The sequence below is a fragment of the Hemiscyllium ocellatum genome, chromosome 15 (assembly GCF_020745735.1).
Source record: "Hemiscyllium ocellatum isolate sHemOce1 chromosome 15, sHemOce1.pat.X.cur, whole genome shotgun sequence".
NCBI classification, from domain to species: domain Eukaryota; kingdom Metazoa; phylum Chordata; class Chondrichthyes; order Orectolobiformes; family Hemiscylliidae; genus Hemiscyllium; species Hemiscyllium ocellatum.
In genome coordinates, this window is record NC_083415.1 from 987,350 (window position 1) to 1,006,785 (window position 19,436).

Sequence of the window (19,436 nt, forward strand, 5' to 3'; positions counted from 1 at the left end):
GGTGGTCTGTAGACTACACCAAACAGTAACTTTTTCTTCTTAGAATTTCTAATTTCCAACTAAATGGATTCAACCTCATTCTCCATAGAACCTATATCATCTCTCAGCACAGCCCTGACGTCATCCTTGAATATCCGAGCTACACCACCTCCCTTACCTTCCTGTCTGTCCTTCCGAATAGTCTGATACCCCCGGATATTTAACTCCCAGTTGTGACCATCCTGTAACTATGTCTCTGTAATGGCTACTAAATCATATTCATTGCGATGATTTGTGTCGTTAACTCATCAACCTTGATACGAATGCTATGAGCATTCAGGTAAAGTGCCCTTATGTTAGTTTTCATACCCTCATGATTTCCAACCTCTCTAATAATATCTCCTGAATTATCCTTCATTTATACCTCGTTCAGAGTCTGCCTTATCCTTACACCCTCTTGCACACATGCTAAACTGCAGTTTTCCTTTTTATTTACCATCATATGTCCTGTTGTCTTCCCTTTCCCTTCCCCTCAGCAAGTCATCGTAGACACTCTATTTATCCTTTTTACTAAAACACTGGTTCCAGATAACAAGAGAAGGGAATGTTAACATAGTGTTATAGCTACAAAGAAGGTGCAGAGAAAGACCAACTTTTATATATAAGAGGTTCGTTCAAAAGACTGATAACAGCATGGAAGAAGTTGTTCTTGAATCTTAGTACGTGTTTTCAAACTTTTGTATTTTCTGCCCAATGGGAAAGGCTGGATGGGAGGGGTCTTTGATTACATCGACTGCTTTCCTGAGGCAGCAGAAAGTGTAGTTGGAGTCATGGAGGGTAGGGTGGTTTATGTGATGGACTGCACTGCATTCACAACTCTCTGTAATTTTTTGCAGAGCAGTTGCCATACCAAACTGTCATGCATCTAGACAGGATGTTTTCTGTGCTACATCTATAAAAGTTGGTAAGAGTCCTTTTGGTCATGTTGAATTTCCAGAGCCGTCTGAGGTAAGGAGGTTTTGGAGTGCTTTCTTGACTGTAGTATTGACTGATCTTAGTTGCTCTTTCACCTCCTTCTGAATGTTCTATATTCAGCTTGGTTCTCAAGCGTACTTGTCATAAGGACATTTTTTCTTTATATGTTCATGAGATGTGGGCAAGCTCTCTTTATTGCTCAACTCTAATTGCCAAGAGGGCAGTTAAGAATCAGCTACATTGCCCTAGGTCTGGAGTCACATGCAGGCCAGAGCAGTAAGGATGGCAAATTTCCTTCCCTAAAGGACATAAGTGAACCAGATGGTTCGGTACGACAATCGACGCTAGCTTCATGGTCATCATTACGTTAACCTTTTATTCCAGATTTATATTGAGTAAAAATTTCATCCCCCTTGTGGGACTCAAACCCAGATATCACTTTCTCATATTCTTCCCTGGATCCCCTAATCCCCTGGTGAGTTAGTTTAAACCCTCCTTAAAAGCATGAGCAACATGCTCAGCCCTGTTCTCCTCAGATGCAATGCAAGATATCTCCATGTTACCACCCAACACAAAGTTGGGTAAGAAGGTAGGTTATCAGAAGGATGCAGAGATGCTTCAGTGTGATTTGGATAAGTTGAATGAATAAGAAACTGCATGACAGATGAATAATGTGGAAAAATATGAGGTTATCCACTTTGGTAGCAAGAATAGGAAGGCAGTTTATTGTCTGAAATTCTAGCTGTGGAATGAGTGTAGCAAAGGTTTACCAGACTGATTCCTGTGAGTGCAAGACTAACAAATAAAGAGCGACTATATCATTTAGGACTATATTCAGTAGAGTTTAGAAGAACGAGAGGGATCTGATAAAAATCTATAAAATTCTAACAGGGTAAACATGGAAAGGATGTTCCTGGTGATTGGGTAGTCGAAAACCAGGATATAGTAGGCCATTTAGGACTGAGATAAGGAGAAATTTCTCTACCCACAAGAGTGGTGTTTAATGGAAAGCTTCACTTGGATATTCAGATAAACAGAAGAGGAGAAAGAAATTGAAGAATGTTAGCAAAACTTTTAAGTCTTTGGTTGATTGATTGGTTGTTGAGCTGCCATTAGGTACTGTGTTCCAACTCTAGTAATTTGAAAAAATTAAATTTCAAAACAAGTAAGATATAGGCACATGAGAGAGAGAGAGAGCTGATTTTTCTACTTTCTGCAAATCTTTGGTTTTTAGTTAATAATAAAAGAGCAACTAAACTTACAGTAAGTAAAATAACTTAAAAGTACAACAAGTATTCCCATATATCCAAGAGCCAAATACACGTTCCAGATGAAACGACATTTTATCTGCATTTCACACAAACCGGTCCACATCTTTCGCTGCTCACAATGTAGACTCCTATGTATTGGCAAAATAAAACATAGACCAGGTGACTGCTTCACAGAACACCTTTGGTCTGTCTGCAAAAAAAGACCCTAACCTTCCAATTGCCTGCTACTTCAACACACTTCCCTGCTCCTTGTCACTGTCTCAGGCTTGCTGCAGTGCTCCAACGAAGGAAGAACAACACCTCATTTCCACTAGGGGACTTTGCAACATTCTGGACTCAGTATTGAATTCAACAACTTTAGGACTTGAGCTTTCCCATGTCCTCACCCAAACTCCAACACACCAGGCCTTGTTACCACATTGTCGCTATTATACACAATACACAATAAATTAATAGCTATTCACCATCCTAACTAGATTGCCATTCACCCCTTTGTCTGTCCACCTGTTCTCCTCTCTTTGAGCTCTATTCCTAACTATCATTTACGTCTTAACTCCTCTCTCCTCCCTATCTTCTGCATATCAACCAATATTTTCCAAGCTACCATCAGTTCTGAGGAAGGAGCACTGAACCTAAAATGTTCACCCTCATTTCTCCAAAATGCTGCCAGACCTGCTGAGCTTCCAGCAAGTTTCTGTTTTTGTTCCCATGTATCTACTGCCCTTATCCTTCTGGATGAAAGTGATCATATGAAAGCTGCTAAGGATCTTTGGTGAATTTCTGCATTGCATCTTGTAGATAGTACACACTACTGCTTCTGAGTGTCGGTGGTGGAGGGAGTGGATGCTTGTGGATGTGGTGCCAATCAAGTGGGCTGCTTTGTCCTGGATGGTGTCAAAATTCTTGAGTGGTGTTGGAGCTGCACCCATCCAGACAAGTGCGGAGTATTCCATCACACTCCTGACTTGTGTTTAATAGATGGTGTACAGACTTTAGGGAGTCAGGTGAGTTACTTGCTGCAGGATTCATAGTCTCTGATCTGCACTCGTAGCCACTGTGTGGAGAGTCCAGTTGAATTTCTGATCAATGATAACCCTAAAAATATTGGTAGAGGAGATTTTATTCATGGTAACGCCATTGAATGTCAAAGTGCAGTGATTAGGTTGCCTCTTATTGGAGATGGTCATTACCTGACATTTGTGTCACACGTCTGTTACTTGCCACTTGTCAACCCACACCTGGATATTGTCCAGATTTTGTTGCTTTTGAACATGAATTGCTTCAGCATCTGAGGAGTCATGAATAGCACTGAAGATAGTGCAATCATTGGCGAACATTCCTACTTATGAGGGAGGGAATGTTATTGTTGAAGCAGCGGTAGATAGTTGGACCTTGTACATTATCCTGAGGAACTCCTACAGAGATGTCGCCCTTGTGTGAAGTTTGCCCATTCTCCCCATTTCTGTGTGGGTTGCCTCAGGGTGCTCCAGTTTCATCCCACAGACCAAAGATGTGCAGATTAAGTGAATCGGCCATGCTAAATTGCCCATTGTGTTCAGGGTGTGCAGTTTAGATGAATTAGCCAGTGGAAATGTAGGATTGCAGGGATGGGTCTGGGTGGGATGCTCGTCGGAGGTTCCGTGTGAGTTTGATGGGCCAAATGGCGTGCTTCCGCATTGTAGGGATTCTATGAATCTGTGTCCTGGAGCTGAGATGACTGTCCCGTGACAACGACAGAAAGCTTCCTATGTGCCAGCCTCGACTCCAACCAGATTAAAGTTTGCCTCTGATACCAATTAATCTAGTTTTACCAGGGCTCCTTGATACAACACTCAGTCAAATGCAGCCTTTTTTGTCAGGGGCTGTCACTTTCACCTCACCTCTGAAATTGAGCTCTTTTGTCCATGTTTGAACCAAAGCTGTAATGCGGTTAGGAGCTGAATGGCCTTGGCCGAACCCAAACTGGATGTAACTGAGCAGGTGTTGCTTCATAGCACTGTTGATGAAACCTTTCATCACTTTACCCATGATCGAGAGTGGACTGATGAGGTGGCAATTGTCCGGATTAGCTTTGTCCTGCTTTGTCTGTACAGGATATATCTTGGCAATTTTCCATAGTGTTGGGTAGATGCCAGTGTTGTAACTGTACTAGATTAGTTTAGCTAAGGATATGGCAAGTTCTGGAGCACAAGTATTCAGTACTGTTGTTAGAATGTTGTCAGGGCCCATAGACCTTGCAGTATCCAATGTCTTACAACCATTTCTTGAAATCATGTGGAGTAAATCAAATTGTTTGAAGACTGGTATCTGTGATGCTGCGACCACTGGAGGAGGCCAAAACAAATCATATCTGTTTCAATAGGGTCACCTGTCATTTTTCTAAACTCTTATAAATACAGGCCTGACCCTCTCAAGACAGTTGCTCCATTTCCGGTATTAACCTAGTCAACCTTCTCTCAACTGCCTCCAAAGTCAGTTTATCTTTCCTCAGAGAAAGGTTCCCACACTGTTCACAAGATACAATGGACAGCAAATTTCATCCGGGGACTGTGAAAACAAATAGATAGGGTTTTCTGTGTACATTTTGCATCACTGGTGATATCGAAATGGGGGATCTGTTTGTATAAGTTGAAAGAATGAAGTCTGGCAGTCAGTGCCAGTGTGTTGGCCATGCCCACTTTTATGCATTGTTTCAAGTTCCTAATGAGTCAGCACTCCCTGTTAATTCCATCTCCCCCTTGTTGTGGTGAGTAATATTTCAGGATAGTTTGGTGGCACTCATACCTTGGAGGTTGTGAAGTCCCGATCAAATAAAGCTGCTCTGCTTGGCGCTTGGACCTGCTGTTTACTATTTACAGTGACCAATTGAATATTCATAATTCTCTCTATATGTAATAAAATGTTTGTTTAAACACTGAAGTAATGAAAATATGATGAATGAACCAATCACTGGAGGTTTCAGTGTGGTCCGGCACAATGCAGACACCCCGGTGCAATTCAAAAGTTGTGTTTTTCAGATCCAGTTTCTCACTTCAAATTTGCAGAATTTTTCCATCAGTGCTGAAGGAAATTAGTTTGCACAGAAAATCTGCATTTTTGGGACCCTAGAGGCATGTATTCTGAAGGTGTCAATAACATTGGGGAGATTCTAGTGTATTGTTGCATGAAGTCCAATAATAGGTTGTGTGTTGTCCATCTAACATAGAAATATTCTGTTTGTTATTCAGCACTGTGTATGTTGTTTCTTATAAACATTGCTCTTCTTGTTAGTGACAGTGTGATGAGGATAAATCCCCTATTCGCCCCCCTTCTGCCTTTGTGACATGGAGCTACATGGAAAAACGGACACTGTCCTCACCACAGCTCCATGTTGGTGTGGCAATGTACAAGGCTGTATGGCAATATGGGCACATTTCCAAAGCATTGTTTCTTACCCTGAACCAGTCGAGCTTCAGAAGAGGGAAATGTAGTGAATAGCTACAAGTACTGGAGCTTTGATGTGAAAGCAACCCAGCTGGTTATGTGCTGGGCTCAGTGGGATTCTAGCGAGAGGCTGGGGGATGTCCACATTGACCTCTGGCCAGGCTCCAATTAAGGCCACAGCCTGTTGAAACACAGAGCTGCAGCTGTACGTAAATCATTCCTTCGAACTGCTCCCCAAAGCAGCTTTTACAAGATCAAGTATTGTATTCACCAAATCCTGTGGGAACCCAGTGAAAAGGAAAGGGACAGGACAGTGACTGGGGCTCAGTCTCCTGGACAAAGTAGAGCTGTTTTGTTCATTATTGAATTAACAATCTGAGCAATCTTTTTAAAGCTGAATTTTTCCAATGGAAATTCTCCGATAGTGTGCATAGATCTTAGGTGCTGATTCTGCCCTGATCACTCACACACTTTAGCATTACACAGGAAGGGAGAAAGACTAAAATAAGCTACATGAAATTTATAGATATATACTGTATATTGTATGCTGTATAAAAGACATATGCTCTTAATGGTATATGAAAAGATGCTTTCCATATACTACATGATGTAAATATACTGTACTGTTATATGTGTTGTTCATACAATGCTCTATACTATATATGCTATATTATGTTGCTTTACAATACTGCCTTTACATCCTCAGGGCATTCAGAGGACTTTTACATACAATTAAGATACTTTTTGCAGAGTTGTCACTCTTATAGTTAATGATGCTCATTTGTAGGTGCAGTTCTGATTGTCTGAGTGGCCTCTTTCTGCACTATAACAGTTCTGTGATTCAGTAAGGCAAGAAATGTAGCAGCAAACGTGATCAACAAGATCCTGAGACAGGGTTTACCTCACAGCTGGGAATAGAAAAAATAGTACTTTATCGTCACTTGTATTTTTACAAAAAATGCAGTGAAAATTGTTTAAGTCACCATACTTTGGCATTTATATTATTAAAAAAATACGTAAAAATTAAGACAAAGTGCATCTTTGTTCATTTCACAGTTGTTGAGTTCCCAAGGTTGAGGAGAAGACAGGAACCACATTCTGCACTGCTGCAGCAAGCTGACATTGAAGCTGCTGAATCTCAGGCCATTGGAATCCCAGCCAGGACCATTATACCATTGAAGATGCTGCTTCGAGGATCCATCTCATTACTGAAACTGCTGCCAAAGCACACGGCTACACCAGGCCATTGAATTCTTGGGCCAAGATACCCCAAGCTGTTTGAATCCCGGGCCAAACAAATATCATTGCTGAAGATGCCGTCAACCCAGACTGTTGAAATCCTGGGCCGTACCTGCCTCATTGTCAAAGTAGACTACCAATCGACAGGACCCACCAGGACACGGCCACAATAGCCAAAAGGAATGGACCAGAATGCCTTTGCTGCTGCAGCAGCCTCCAGAAGCATTCTTCCTCCACCAAAGGCATTAAAAGAGGTAAGATGAATTTTGATGTTAAACATAAGTAAATAAAAAGAACTTTAAAAAACTGATGTACCTGGAGGCCTGGAGATCAGAAGCAGATGGGGTCATGAGCCCAAGCACTTCCTACCTACTCTGCTGCCGCCATCTTGAAGAGTTAGGCTTAGATGATGGTGGTGACTGGTGATGTCATTAAGCAAGCAGGCCAGCTGTTGACACCAACTCTCTTGATACGCCCAATAATGTTTGTGTATAATTGAACTTCTCATTATTTTTTTGGGGGGGGGTTCTTGTAGTACAGTGGCGTATCCTTATCGCTGGGTCAGAAGTTCTAAGTTCAATTCCTATCTATCCTAATGGTGTGTCACAGCATGTTCAAACCGATTGATTAAGATAGAATTTACAGCTGTGTTCGGTATCAAATGAAGCCTGATTACAATTTGTTTCAGTCTGAGGGAACAGCTCTGAAGTGTACTGAAATTGGTGCTTGGAGAAGCAAATGAACAGCTAGCATAAGGGAGTTAAAGGCAAAATGTGCCTGACTCACCTGATGGATGCCTTCAATTAAGGGATAGCACGGTGGCTCAGCGGTTATCACTGCTGCCTCACAGCACCAGGGACCCAGGTTTGATTCCAGCTTTGGGTGACTATCTGTATGGAGGTTGCACATCCTCCTGGTGAATATGTTGGTTTCCTCCGGGTGCTCTGGTTTCCTCCCAGAGTCCAAAGATGTGCAGGTTAGGTGGATTGGCCATGGGAAATTCTTGACAGTGTGGAAGCTAAGCGGATTGGCCATTGTGGATGCAGGATGAGGTGGGAGCCTGGATCTAGCTGGGATACTCTTAAGAGAGCCCATGAAGACTCAATAGGCTGAAAGGTCTCTTTCTGTGCTGTATAATGATGATTATGCAATGATGTTTTAGAAACGTGGCATTTGATAAACTTTTTTAGAACAGACATTTTGAAAATAAAAACATGTGGATTGACTTGGTTTCTTAATTGGCTAAATGATAGCAGTCAGAGAGTAATGTTGAATTGATGTATTTCTGCCATGGAGAACGTTGCCATGGAGTCTCATAGGACTTGATGTTGGATTCATTCCTTGTTATATGTAAATATGGTATGATCTTGTTCTGTGTGGTACTGCTCTGAAGAATGGAGTTTATTTAGCTCAGAATTTGCTATTATGTTTCAGTGTTCGATTTATCCCCTATCAGTTCAAACAGCACCTATGCTCAAACAGGCAATGTAACTGGCAGGTGGTTCTATAAAACATTGTCTAAATTGTACAAGCATTATCATTTGTACATTTTAAACAAAGTTTAAATATCAAAGGGTTAAATTATTAAATCTGTATGTGACAGCTGGAAAATCTGGAAAGGGATGCATAATAAATAAAGCTTGGAAACCTCTGGATTAGGTAATGAACAAGTGAAAGAATTCTTGGAGAGACATTAATAATTTTAGATTATTTAATGCTGTTGGATCTGACACATTGGCCAAGCTTCCAGATGTGCCTCTTCTGTCTTCTAGGCATCTGTCATCACTGTGAAAACTACCAGTGACCTCATATTTAAAATGGATACAGCAGCCTTGTGGTTACAGTTCTAGCTTAGCAATTGAAAGGCAGTGAGTTCAAATCCCACCACAGTAGGTTGAGCAATGCAATTTGGTAAATCCATTGTTTTATGACCAGACAAAATAAAAGGTGGTGCATTGTTTTAAAAACTCAACCTTTATGAAAGGAATCTGTTGTGTCTACCCAGTCTTACCTACAAGTGACTTATAATTACTTACAAGATGTTCCAGGAATTAACGACTATATGCCAAAACACTTACATGATTGATATGGGGGGCATTGCACTCTAGGAGCTGATTGGAAAAAGACCTCAATTTTCTGTATTTAACGAAAGGGTTATTTTCTCACATGGTTTTGAGAATGTGTCAGTAATGACCTGCAGCTCAGTTTCTGAGTATGTCCTGCATGACTGTTATCTACATCCTGGACCTCAATGACTGAAGTCAGAGGGAGTTTGTGTTTTGGATGGTGATATAGGTTGAACAGTTTCCAAACTGCTGTTTCAATGATCTCCATACCTTTAGGTAATTTACTGGCGGTCACGTGCAATATTGTAGTGTGGAAGATGGAGAAACTAGTTGGTGTAACCACAGAGCCTTGGTTGACACCAGTCTTGCCCATGGTGGTATCTATTCTATCATGGTTTGCTGGTGAGAATCACTGTTTGTGTGTCATTGTGTGGTAGAGGATGGTAACACATTTATGAGGGCAGCTAAATTTCAAGAGGATATTCTGTAAACTATTGACACTGACAGAACCAAAGACTCTGATGAAGATTAAAACATTAATGCTGTTTGATGAAAATCGATGATGAGATTCTGGAAATTTGGAATACTTTCCATACCTTGGGTCCTCTTCTCGATGAAGACCAGTCATAGATGACAAAATTCAACATTCCTTCAGCTGATTGAGGAGAATACTACAAGAATCAGGATCTCATACCTGAGACAAAGATCATCGTTTACTGAGCAGCAGCAATCCCCAGGCTCCTATAGGCTTCAGAGAATTGGACAACCCTCAGCAGATGCTCAAAGCACTGGAGAATTACCACCAGTGACTTTGCAAGATCCTCCAACTCGAATTACATGAAAAGTGGTTCAACAGCAACATCTCCCAAACCACTCATAGAGATGTCACTGGACTGACATGTCATTTACAGTATATTGATAATACCAGACTCCAGTCGCAACTGCTACAGTTGAAACTAAGTCACAGCTGGAGACTCCTAGAAGAAAACACATGAGGAATATTCACAAATCATTTGGAAAATGCCATAACATACTATTGACTTATAGGAGACTATGATTTGTGACTAACCAAATTGAATTTTAGACTTATTTGGGAATGTGCCAAACCTATCTAGAACTTCATCAGAAATGTGCGGATGTGAAGTCGAGAAGTCAAAAGGAGCTCATAAACCGCTCAATATCTTATCAACCCAACCCTTCCAACACCATGTGCCCACATTTGGTGAAGTCTGCATATCATGCATTAGAGCCATCAGCCACCTCTAAATCAAATGACCTAGCATTCCAATGAAGTGCCTGAGAAGAAAAAACTTGTATGAGCAGTCTGGGAACAAAACTGAAGATACATTCAAAAACTAATTTTTAAAAAATCTTTCTAAATTCTAGTTTACCAGTTATAAAACTATTGGCAATAAGAAGGCAATTTGACTGATGGCAAAGGATCATCCTTTTGGTTAAAGAAGTTTTTTTTATTTTCTGATTGATGTGAGAGGGTTGAACAATAGATATCTCAAGTGATCAATTGTGGAATTGTGAGGACAGGACATTAGAGGCAAAAGGTGACATGGTCCCATAACCAATCCTATAGCCATATGCAGCTGGGAATACTGTTGTGACCCTAGATCCCACCAATGTGGCCAACTGTTCACTCAGCAATGAAATGGCATAGCAAACCACTCAACTTTAACAAGCTGTTACAGAGAAGCAGACTTGCCACCATGTTCTGAAGGGCATGAGAATATATGTTCAATATTGATAGAAAGGATGTAAAAAATCAAAATGATTCAGTATCTTCGATAAAAGATAATATTTCTGCCTATTTAAAATGGTGAGTCACATAACTCAGGTAGGTCCTCTATTTGATCTTTGACTGTGCTGAAATAGCTGGCCTAGGACACAATCTGGTTGATTTTTAATGTTCTCAGTGTTACTGGAAATAGTGAATGAATGTAGACTTGGCAGCACTACCCATACCCTGAGACCAAAGCAAAAAATGATTGGCTAACAACCAAGAAACCAACTGCCAGCATTGGTCAGATTCAGATGAAAGCCTTTCAAATTAAAGGTTTTCAGCGAGCTTCAGTTTGATGAATGGTTCCTGAAGATTTCTTCTATAATTTAACTAGTTTGTCAGAAGTCATCACCTGTGTTTAAATACTACTGCCCAGACTCAAAGGCAAATGTTGCAAAATTTTCAGTAGTGCCAGAATCTTTGGCACTGCTACACTCTTTGTGAAACTCTTTACTGAGAAGAATTCTGCAGTTGCTTATACTCTCATTTGTCTTTCCGTTGAAGCGAATGGTATTAATGTTATAGCAGAGAAGAGGAAGTTGAGGGATTGTCCAGAGTCAATTTCCACGAAATTACAAACCTCTTGCTGCTAAAACATAAATCAACAGATGCAGACAGAGCAAAACAAAAGAACATTATTCAGTGAGGGTATTTTCCCTCTTTATAATGGATTTTTATTGGAAATTATTCTTTAAAAGGCTCCAACTTTAAGTGCTAATGGATAATTTACTGACGGTGAGACTCTCTTTAAACAAGATACTATGACTGTCTTTCAAACAAGGTATTGCTGAAGATTGACTCCACCTGCAAAAGTGTCCTGAAAGTGTGATTCTCTTTATTTGTTCAGTTGGATTACTGCGCCATAGCTGAGAGCCCGTTTCTATACAGCTTTTGTATTTTATATCTATATCAATCTCACTCAACTCAACAGTGGTGTATAGTTCTTCAACTGCTATTGGTAAATACTGAGTATATTCCCCAGAATCGCAGAATGATTATGGAACAGAAAAAGGCCCTTCCTCCCATTGTGTCTGGGCTAGCAGCCCTGCCATCTCCCTATGATTTGCTGGATTAACTTTTTGTGAACATAGGGAAAGGTGTCAATCATTCCAGCCTCCTTGGCCTGTGAATGAGACAACGCTGCCTTCTTGATTTTAACTCATTTGTAACATCTCAAGGCTCTGAAACACATTGGACAAATGCAGTCTTTTTTCCAACTTCCTTGAGGATACAGGGCTGCGGTGAAGGAGCTGATCAGATACACCAAAGTCAGACATGACCCATTGGAAGGTAGCTTCACGCTGATTTCATGTTGCACCTTAGTGGCATTAACACAAAGCACAGTTAGTGCCACCTACTGGCACTTGACCTGAAGATCCTGGTTTAACTGCTACTTTGCACATCACAATACTTGTACCTCATTTGTATGCACATGCAAAATGCTGAAGACAAATGATCGAGTGAGGTAGTATATTTCGTACATCACAATGGGATAGCATGGTTTGGTCAGTGACCAAATGAACCCTGGCAATATAGAGAGGTGCTGAACTGAGAGAGTTTTTACCCAGAGAAAGCTCCAGTGCTGCTTGCTCATATACACAGATTTCCCCATTCTCTCAGCTGATACCTAGCGTAAGGGTGTGGTGACAGTTGATAATACCATAATGATAGATGAAGGGATTGACTGCATGGCCCATCCCTCAATTTCCAGTTTCCCTTCCCCTTTGTGGTTTCTGCTCACGAGACGAACTTTAAAAATGACACATCATCACAGCAGTTTGATTGGATGGTTTCCCTGTGTCGAGTTAAACTCAGTAGCCAACATGACTGAAGCTGTATTGACCGGAGACCATTGACACGCAAAACTGGGTGAAACTAAGGAGGTTTTAGTGAAGCTCTTACATGATATAAGTTTTGGGGGTAGAGTTGGGGGGAGCTTTGGAGTATGAAGGAACAATCAGCAGAAACTCCAAACTGTTTTAAAGTAAATGCCTGGGATTCTGACAGACATTTCTCTAGAAAAGAAAACTGAGGAATGTTTTGTTGGAGCTTTTTAATATTGTAAAGAATATTTATTAGGGTAAACAATAGAGAAGATATTTCCATTTTGGGGTGTCAAAAACTAGCTCCATAAATAGTCCCTTATAAATCTGATTATTAATTAAGGAAAACAAAACGTCACTACCCAGCAAGAGATCAGAATGCAAACTTGCTAATTCAAGAAGCTGTTGAGCCAATTTGCACTGATACAGCTGGAATGCCACTCCAGTGCAACACTGAAGGAGTGCTGTACTGTCAGATGTTTACTTTTTCAGCTGAAATGTTAAACTGAGGCCCTATCAACAATGCCAGGTAGATATAAAAGGTTTCATGGCACCATTTCTAAGAAAAGCATTAGAATCCTGGCCAACATTTAATTCCCCTAAATTAATATCCCTCAAATCTGATTACCTGGTCAATGTTGATTGTGGTATTTTGTACACAACTGGGCTGCCATGTTTCCTGTGTTAGAATAGTGACAACACTTCACAAGTGATTAATTAACTGTAAAACACTTTGGGATGTCTAGAATAGTGAAGAACATGATCGAAATGTAAATCTTTTCTCCCTTTTCTGAATCCATTCAAAAGGAGCTCAGCTGTATGGTGGACCCTACTCCATATAGTGCCCAGCACAATTTACTTTTTAGTAATGCATGGAACTTGGTTGTCACTGGCTAGGCCAGCATTTATTGCATGTTCTTAGTTGCTCTTAAGGTAGTGAGCTATCTTCTTGAACCGTTGCAATCCATTTGGTGTCAGAATGCCACTGTGCCATTAGGAAAGGATTTCCAACGTCTTGATTCAGTATGATATATTTTTAGATAAAGATGGTGAATGGCATGGTGGGAAATATGCAAATGGTGGTGTATTTACTGCCTTTGTTCTTTGAGATGACACTCATCAGGGGTTCAGAAAGTGTTGTACAAGTATTTTGGTGAATTTCTGCAATGTATATTGTAGATGGTACACACTGTTACTACTGAGTGTTGGTGGAGGAGGGATTTGATATTTGTAGATGTGATGCCAATCAATAGGGTTGCTTTGTCTTGGATGATGTCAAGTTCTTTGAATGTTGTTGGAGCTGCAGTCATCCAGGCAAGTGGAGAGTAGGTGGTTGACAGGCTTTGGGGACCCAGGAAGTTAGTTACTGGTTGGAAATGTTCATTGCTTGGCACTTCGTGTGAATGTTACTTACCACTTGTAAGCATAAGTGTGGATATTGTCCAAGTTAGACATGGACTGCAAATTTGTGAATGGTTTTGAACATCTCCACCTCTGACTTATGATCAAGGGAAAATCGATACTGAAACAGCTGAAGGTGATTGGGCCTATAACACAACCTGGAGGAACTCCTGCAGAGATGTTTTAGAGCTGAGATAACTGACCTTGAACAACCACAGCCCTTTTCCTATGTATCAAGCCTGACTCAAAGCAGTGGAGAATTCTCCTCGAATCCCATTGTGAAGGCTCCTTGATGCCATACTCAGTCAATAGCAATCTTGATGGCAAAGGTAATCATGCTCACTCACCTCTTGGGTTCAGACAGTTTTGTCCATGTTTTTATCAAAGTCAGGATCTGTGTGGCCATAAAAGAATTCAAACTGTGTTTCAGTGAGCAGGTTATGCATTTGCAGGTGCTGCTTGATAGCACATTTTATGATGCCCTCCATCACTTTACTGATGAATGAGAATAGTCTGATGGGCTGGAGATTGGCTTGGATGGAAGTTTCCTGTGTTTTTGTGTACAGGGCATACCTGGGCAACTTTTCATTGTGAGATAGATACCAGTTTCGCAGCTATTATGGAACACCAAGGTTGGGTGCATGGCATATTCTGGAGCACTATGTTCAATATTATGTCTTTGCAGTATCCGGTCTCTAGCCAATTCTTCATATCATACAGAATGAATCGAATTAACTGATGCCTGGTATCTGTACTGCTGGGGACTCATCATTGAGGATGGAAATATTTGCAGAATGTCCTATTCCACTGATTTCTATAATTGTCCACCTACATTATGACTGAATGTGACAGGACTGTAGAACTTCAATCTGTTCCATTGGTTGAATCACTTAGCCCTGTCCATCACTTGATGCTTGCACTGTTGGTTTGCAAGTAGTCCTGCTTTGATGCTTCACCAGGTTGATACTTTGTTTTTTAGGGAGGCCGAGAGCTGCTCATGGCATGCCTTTCTGCATTCCTAGTCATTGAATTAGGGTTGATGCCCTGGCTTGATTATAATGGTAGAATGGGGGAGATGTCACCCCTGAGGTTGAAGATTGTGTTTGATTATGATTCTGGTGTTGAAGGTGACTCACAGAATCTTCTGGATACCCAGTCTTAATTTGGTAGATCTATTTGAAGTCTACCTTAATTAACTTGATGATAGTGACACAGAACACAATGTAGGGTATCTTCAATATGAAGACAGGAGTTTTGTGGTTCTCCCTCCCACTGATACTGTCATGGACAAATGCATTTGATACTTATTCATTACCAGTTGGGAATCAGGAATTAACCTTCAACCTCAACAACTTGCAAAAGGTCAGAAGAGACAGTGGAAATGGTCAGAATACACCTGGAAAATCTTCCCTCTTCAAGAACCCCTGTACCTGTCTTAGCTGAAATCAGCAAGCTGGATATTTCCCAAACAGAGATTAACTTTGGACCAGGGTACTGGGCAAGGAACTCTGTGTATTTCATCTGCTGGAATTTCTGTGAAAACAGTTCACAGAATGATGTTAAGTTGTCTTGAAGTTGTTCCTGGACTGAACACAGATGGTGTCAACCACAATCTAAACGTTTAGGGGAATTGGAAAGATTTGTCAGCCCTGTCATAAATATATCAAGGGTGACAGTGAGCATGCTGACACTTATTGATCACCGTGGATTCAGTATACTGACCTTGTAATCTCTTTAAATCTATTGATTGGAATGACTGGGTCATGCTTTCCCCAATTACTCCCTGAGCTGCAGACATAGAATCATTCTTCGATTTTGATCATGTACAGTATAACAGAGCTGTTACAGTCCAGAAGGAGAACTTTCAACCCATTGTGTTCACACCAGTGCTTTCAATGAACAATCGACCTTTTGATATTTTCGTGTCTTCTTTCTGTAACCATGCATGTTCTACCTTTTCAAATAATCATTTAATTTCCTTTTGAACCTGTCTCTGTAACATTTCAAGGCACTGCATTGTGGACATTAACCACTCACAGGTTTAAAACGTTATTCCTTATGTCATTTTTGCTTCTTTCTCTAATTATCTTAAATTTGTGCCTTTTCATTTCTGATCCTTTCATGGATGGGAATATTTTCATGCTGTTTACTCTATCAGACCCCCATGAATTTGAATGTTACAGAACAGTCCCTGAGACTGCAGCACATTCAAAAAGCATGTTTATGGGTGAGGCTGCTTGGCTGTTCTCACTACCTCTTCATAACTTTGCTGTTACACAACATGGATGGAGCTTCTGCCCAAGTTACTGGGGATATGCAGGATATGTGATGTACTTTCCATTGAGAGATGTGCTGTGTACATGGTTGGTTTTTAACTGGCTGCCTGGGTGTAAAACTGGCATTGCTGATGAATTGGAAAAAGCTCAGCCTCACATTCTTAATGATCCACAAGAAGATAATCTACCTTAAGTGACTCAAAATCTGGAACAGGTACATAGAGTATTCTGAGAGCAAGGGGAGACAGATTTCGGTCTAATTACAATCAGATTATGTGGGAAAAAGGACTGTTCTAAAGTCAGGTTCAGGTCTGAAGCTAAATTGGTTAATCTCAGTCAGGAATTGACATGCTGCCCTTAGTTAGGCCACATTTGGAATACTGCGTCCAATCCTGGTCTCCCTGCTATTGAAAAGATGTTAAACTTGAAAGGATTTGGAAAAGATTTACAAGGATGTTGCTGTGATTCGAAGCTTTGAGCTACAGAAAGAAGCTGAATAGGCTAGGGCTATTTTCCCTGGAGCATCAGAAATTGAGGGGTGACCTTGTAGAGGTTTAAAAAATCATGAGGGGCATGGATAAGGTGATTAGGCCAGATCTTTTCCCCAAGGTAGGGGAGTTCAAAACTAGAGGTTTAAGGTGAGAGAGGAAGGATTTAAAAGGGAACAGAGGGGTAACTTTTTCACACAGAGGGTGATGCGTGTCTGGAATGAGCTGCCAGAGGAAGTGGTGGAGATTGATACAATTATAACATTTAAAAGGCATCTGGATGGGTACATGAATAGGAAGGATTTAGAGGGATTTGGGCCAAGTGCTGACATATGGGATATTTGGATGGCATGGATGAATTGGACTGAAGGGTCTGTTTCCGTACTGAATGACTCTTTGACTCTAACTGCTCTCCCGAGTTAGAAAATGCTGAGGGTCATGTTCCTGGTCACTGCTATCATTACTCTGCTGGAAACTGGCTGTGTGAAGTTTCAATTAGGATCACAGTGTGACGCATCAGTGAAACGTTCACATCACGGTCAACGTGCATCACATAAAGCTCGACACATGAAGGATTGATAGCCTACTGAGGAGGCTTCCATTGGCTATAGAATTGTATGCCAAGACAGAAGAATTTGGGAGAGAGGGGGAAGGTGAAAAATGAAAGGAAGAATACTTCAGTATTCAGAGGGTTAACATAAATATTCCGAGCTGCTCAGCTTGATTGAGGTGACTGCACCAACTGAGCTTCACATTCGACAGCCTTACACAACAGAACAGCAGGGACACAGACTGCTGCACCGTGAATACTTCACTGAGAAACTTTTTACTGCATCATTTATCTGTGGGCTGAGACTTTAACCCTTAAACTGCAACATAAACATTGACACTATGCGAGCATAAAAACAAGCAATCTTACAGTAACTATTGAAGCATTTTAACTCATTCATTAACTCTTTGCAAGCAGGTTTGAGGTCAAACAAACGAAAAAGATGTGGGCTTTCTAAAAGAGTCCTACTCATTAGCCCTACTCCCCTGTTCACCCTTGTATATTTCTGCTTTTCAAATATTTGTCCAAGTTTCTCTTGAAAGTTGCTGTTGAATCTGTTTTGAGTACAGTTTCTGGCAGTGCATTCCAGATCATATGTCAAGAATGTTCCCTCATCGTACCACAAAAGTGTTGATTATCTGAAAGCTGCAGTCTATGTGATTGTTACTCTTTGTCACTGTTAAAGCTGCTTTTGTGGCGACTGCGTTGACCTGAAGTTCCTATGGCTTAATCTGCCAACATAGGTCTGCCTACTGCTGCTTTTGTCCTGATTCGGGAAGTTAAATGCTTTCTGTAACAAAGGAAAGTTGGGTTTGTAGTAAGGGAAACACAGGTGGGTGTGAAAGAGAGGGAAGAAGTGGCAGTAGCTTCCAGTGGCCGATAGAGAGCAAGTACCTGGGTAATAATCATAAGTAAAGACCACAACCTAGCTAGTTAGGCAGTGGAAAGAGTGAGTAGCAAACAAGAGAGATAAAAATACAAATGGTACGTTGAGGCAAATGGTGGAGGATGGTGGGACGGGAAGGGGGTGTGAGGAGTATACAATATGCTCCTTAATAAATTAGTCAATCTTAATGCAGCATCTGTGCTGTCCTTAAAGTAAAGGCGAGCCTTTGATGTTCTAACAGATTGTGTCCCACCTGAAGTGGATTCTTATTCAGGGTGCCAAGCTATGTTGAGAAATGTTACACCTACTTGAAACAGTGTGAGCAGCCTGCGAAAACAACCACGGGGAAGCTTTAGATTTAACAGATGTGATTCGGAAGGAAGAAATGTTCTTGACTCACCCAGGTTGACGAAGCTCATGACCATATCGGCATCACTGAGGAAGGTGCTGTCATGTAACCTGGCCAGCGGAGGTCCCTGGGTGGTGAAGACCGCCCTATACGGATACGAGTATCCTCCTGCCTCCTCCATCAACATGGCATTGTAGAGGTCCAGCATGAACATAGGGGCTGAGTTGTGCTTGCCATGCAGGTGGGGCCTGGGGCGGTGAGGCAAACCCAGGATCGAGAGGATTTCTCTCTGCATTTCCCGCTTTTCCTGGCTCTTTAGGCGCCCGTGGATGAAACTGGAATGGATCCCGTTGTCAGTGGTGAGACTTCCAAAAACCGACTGTAGCAAGAAACAGTTCCAGAGAAGTCCGGTGACAAGTTTTCTAATTAACAGCAGGAAGCTCATTCTTATTCTCAGGTTTGACTGTTGTCTGATTCATCTACACAAACATGGTCACTTTCCCTCTTGTGTGTGTGTGTCTCTCTCTCTTTCTCTCTCTCTCTCTTTCTCTCGTCTCTTTCTTACTTTCCCCTTCCCCTCTTTACTGCTCAATCAAAGCAGTCTATATACTGTGCAAAGCTATCTGAATGAAGGTATAGTTCAGAACCCATGTTGTCTGAACTGACCGCAACAGTTAAGCGAAAGAGCTGTAGTGTTTCTTCACCTACAGGAGCTGCGATCCCTTTGCATGTAAATCTGTGCAGTTGTCTGGTTCAGACGGGGCCAGCAGGAGGCTGCTTGTGTGGGAGGAGCACCCTCTAGTTTAAACTCAAAAGTAACAACAGCAAATTATCTGAATGTCTTAAGGGCGTCTGTAATTAAGTGAAAGGGCTGGGCTTTTGAATTTAACTGATTGCCGATAGATGACGGGGCGAGGC

The 19,436-nt window shown here is 41.3% G+C and overlaps 1 protein-coding gene across 2 annotated transcripts in view; it reads right to left on the reverse strand.

Moving 5' to 3' along the window:
• Positions 1 to 19,227, reverse strand: part of bmp7b (bone morphogenetic protein 7b) — a 164,051-nt gene extending 144,824 nt beyond the window's left edge. For both annotated transcript variants that reach the window (XR_009645463.1, XM_060835925.1), the window contains exon 1: positions 18,570 to 19,227. Coding sequence is in view for 1 of the 2 variants with exons in the window: in XM_060835925.1 (XP_060691908.1) it covers positions 18,570 to 18,963 (394 nt within the window). In the remaining variant the exon portion in view is untranslated. The remainder of the gene's footprint in view (positions 1 to 18,569) is intronic.
• Positions 19,228 to 19,436: the final 209 nt, after the last annotated feature.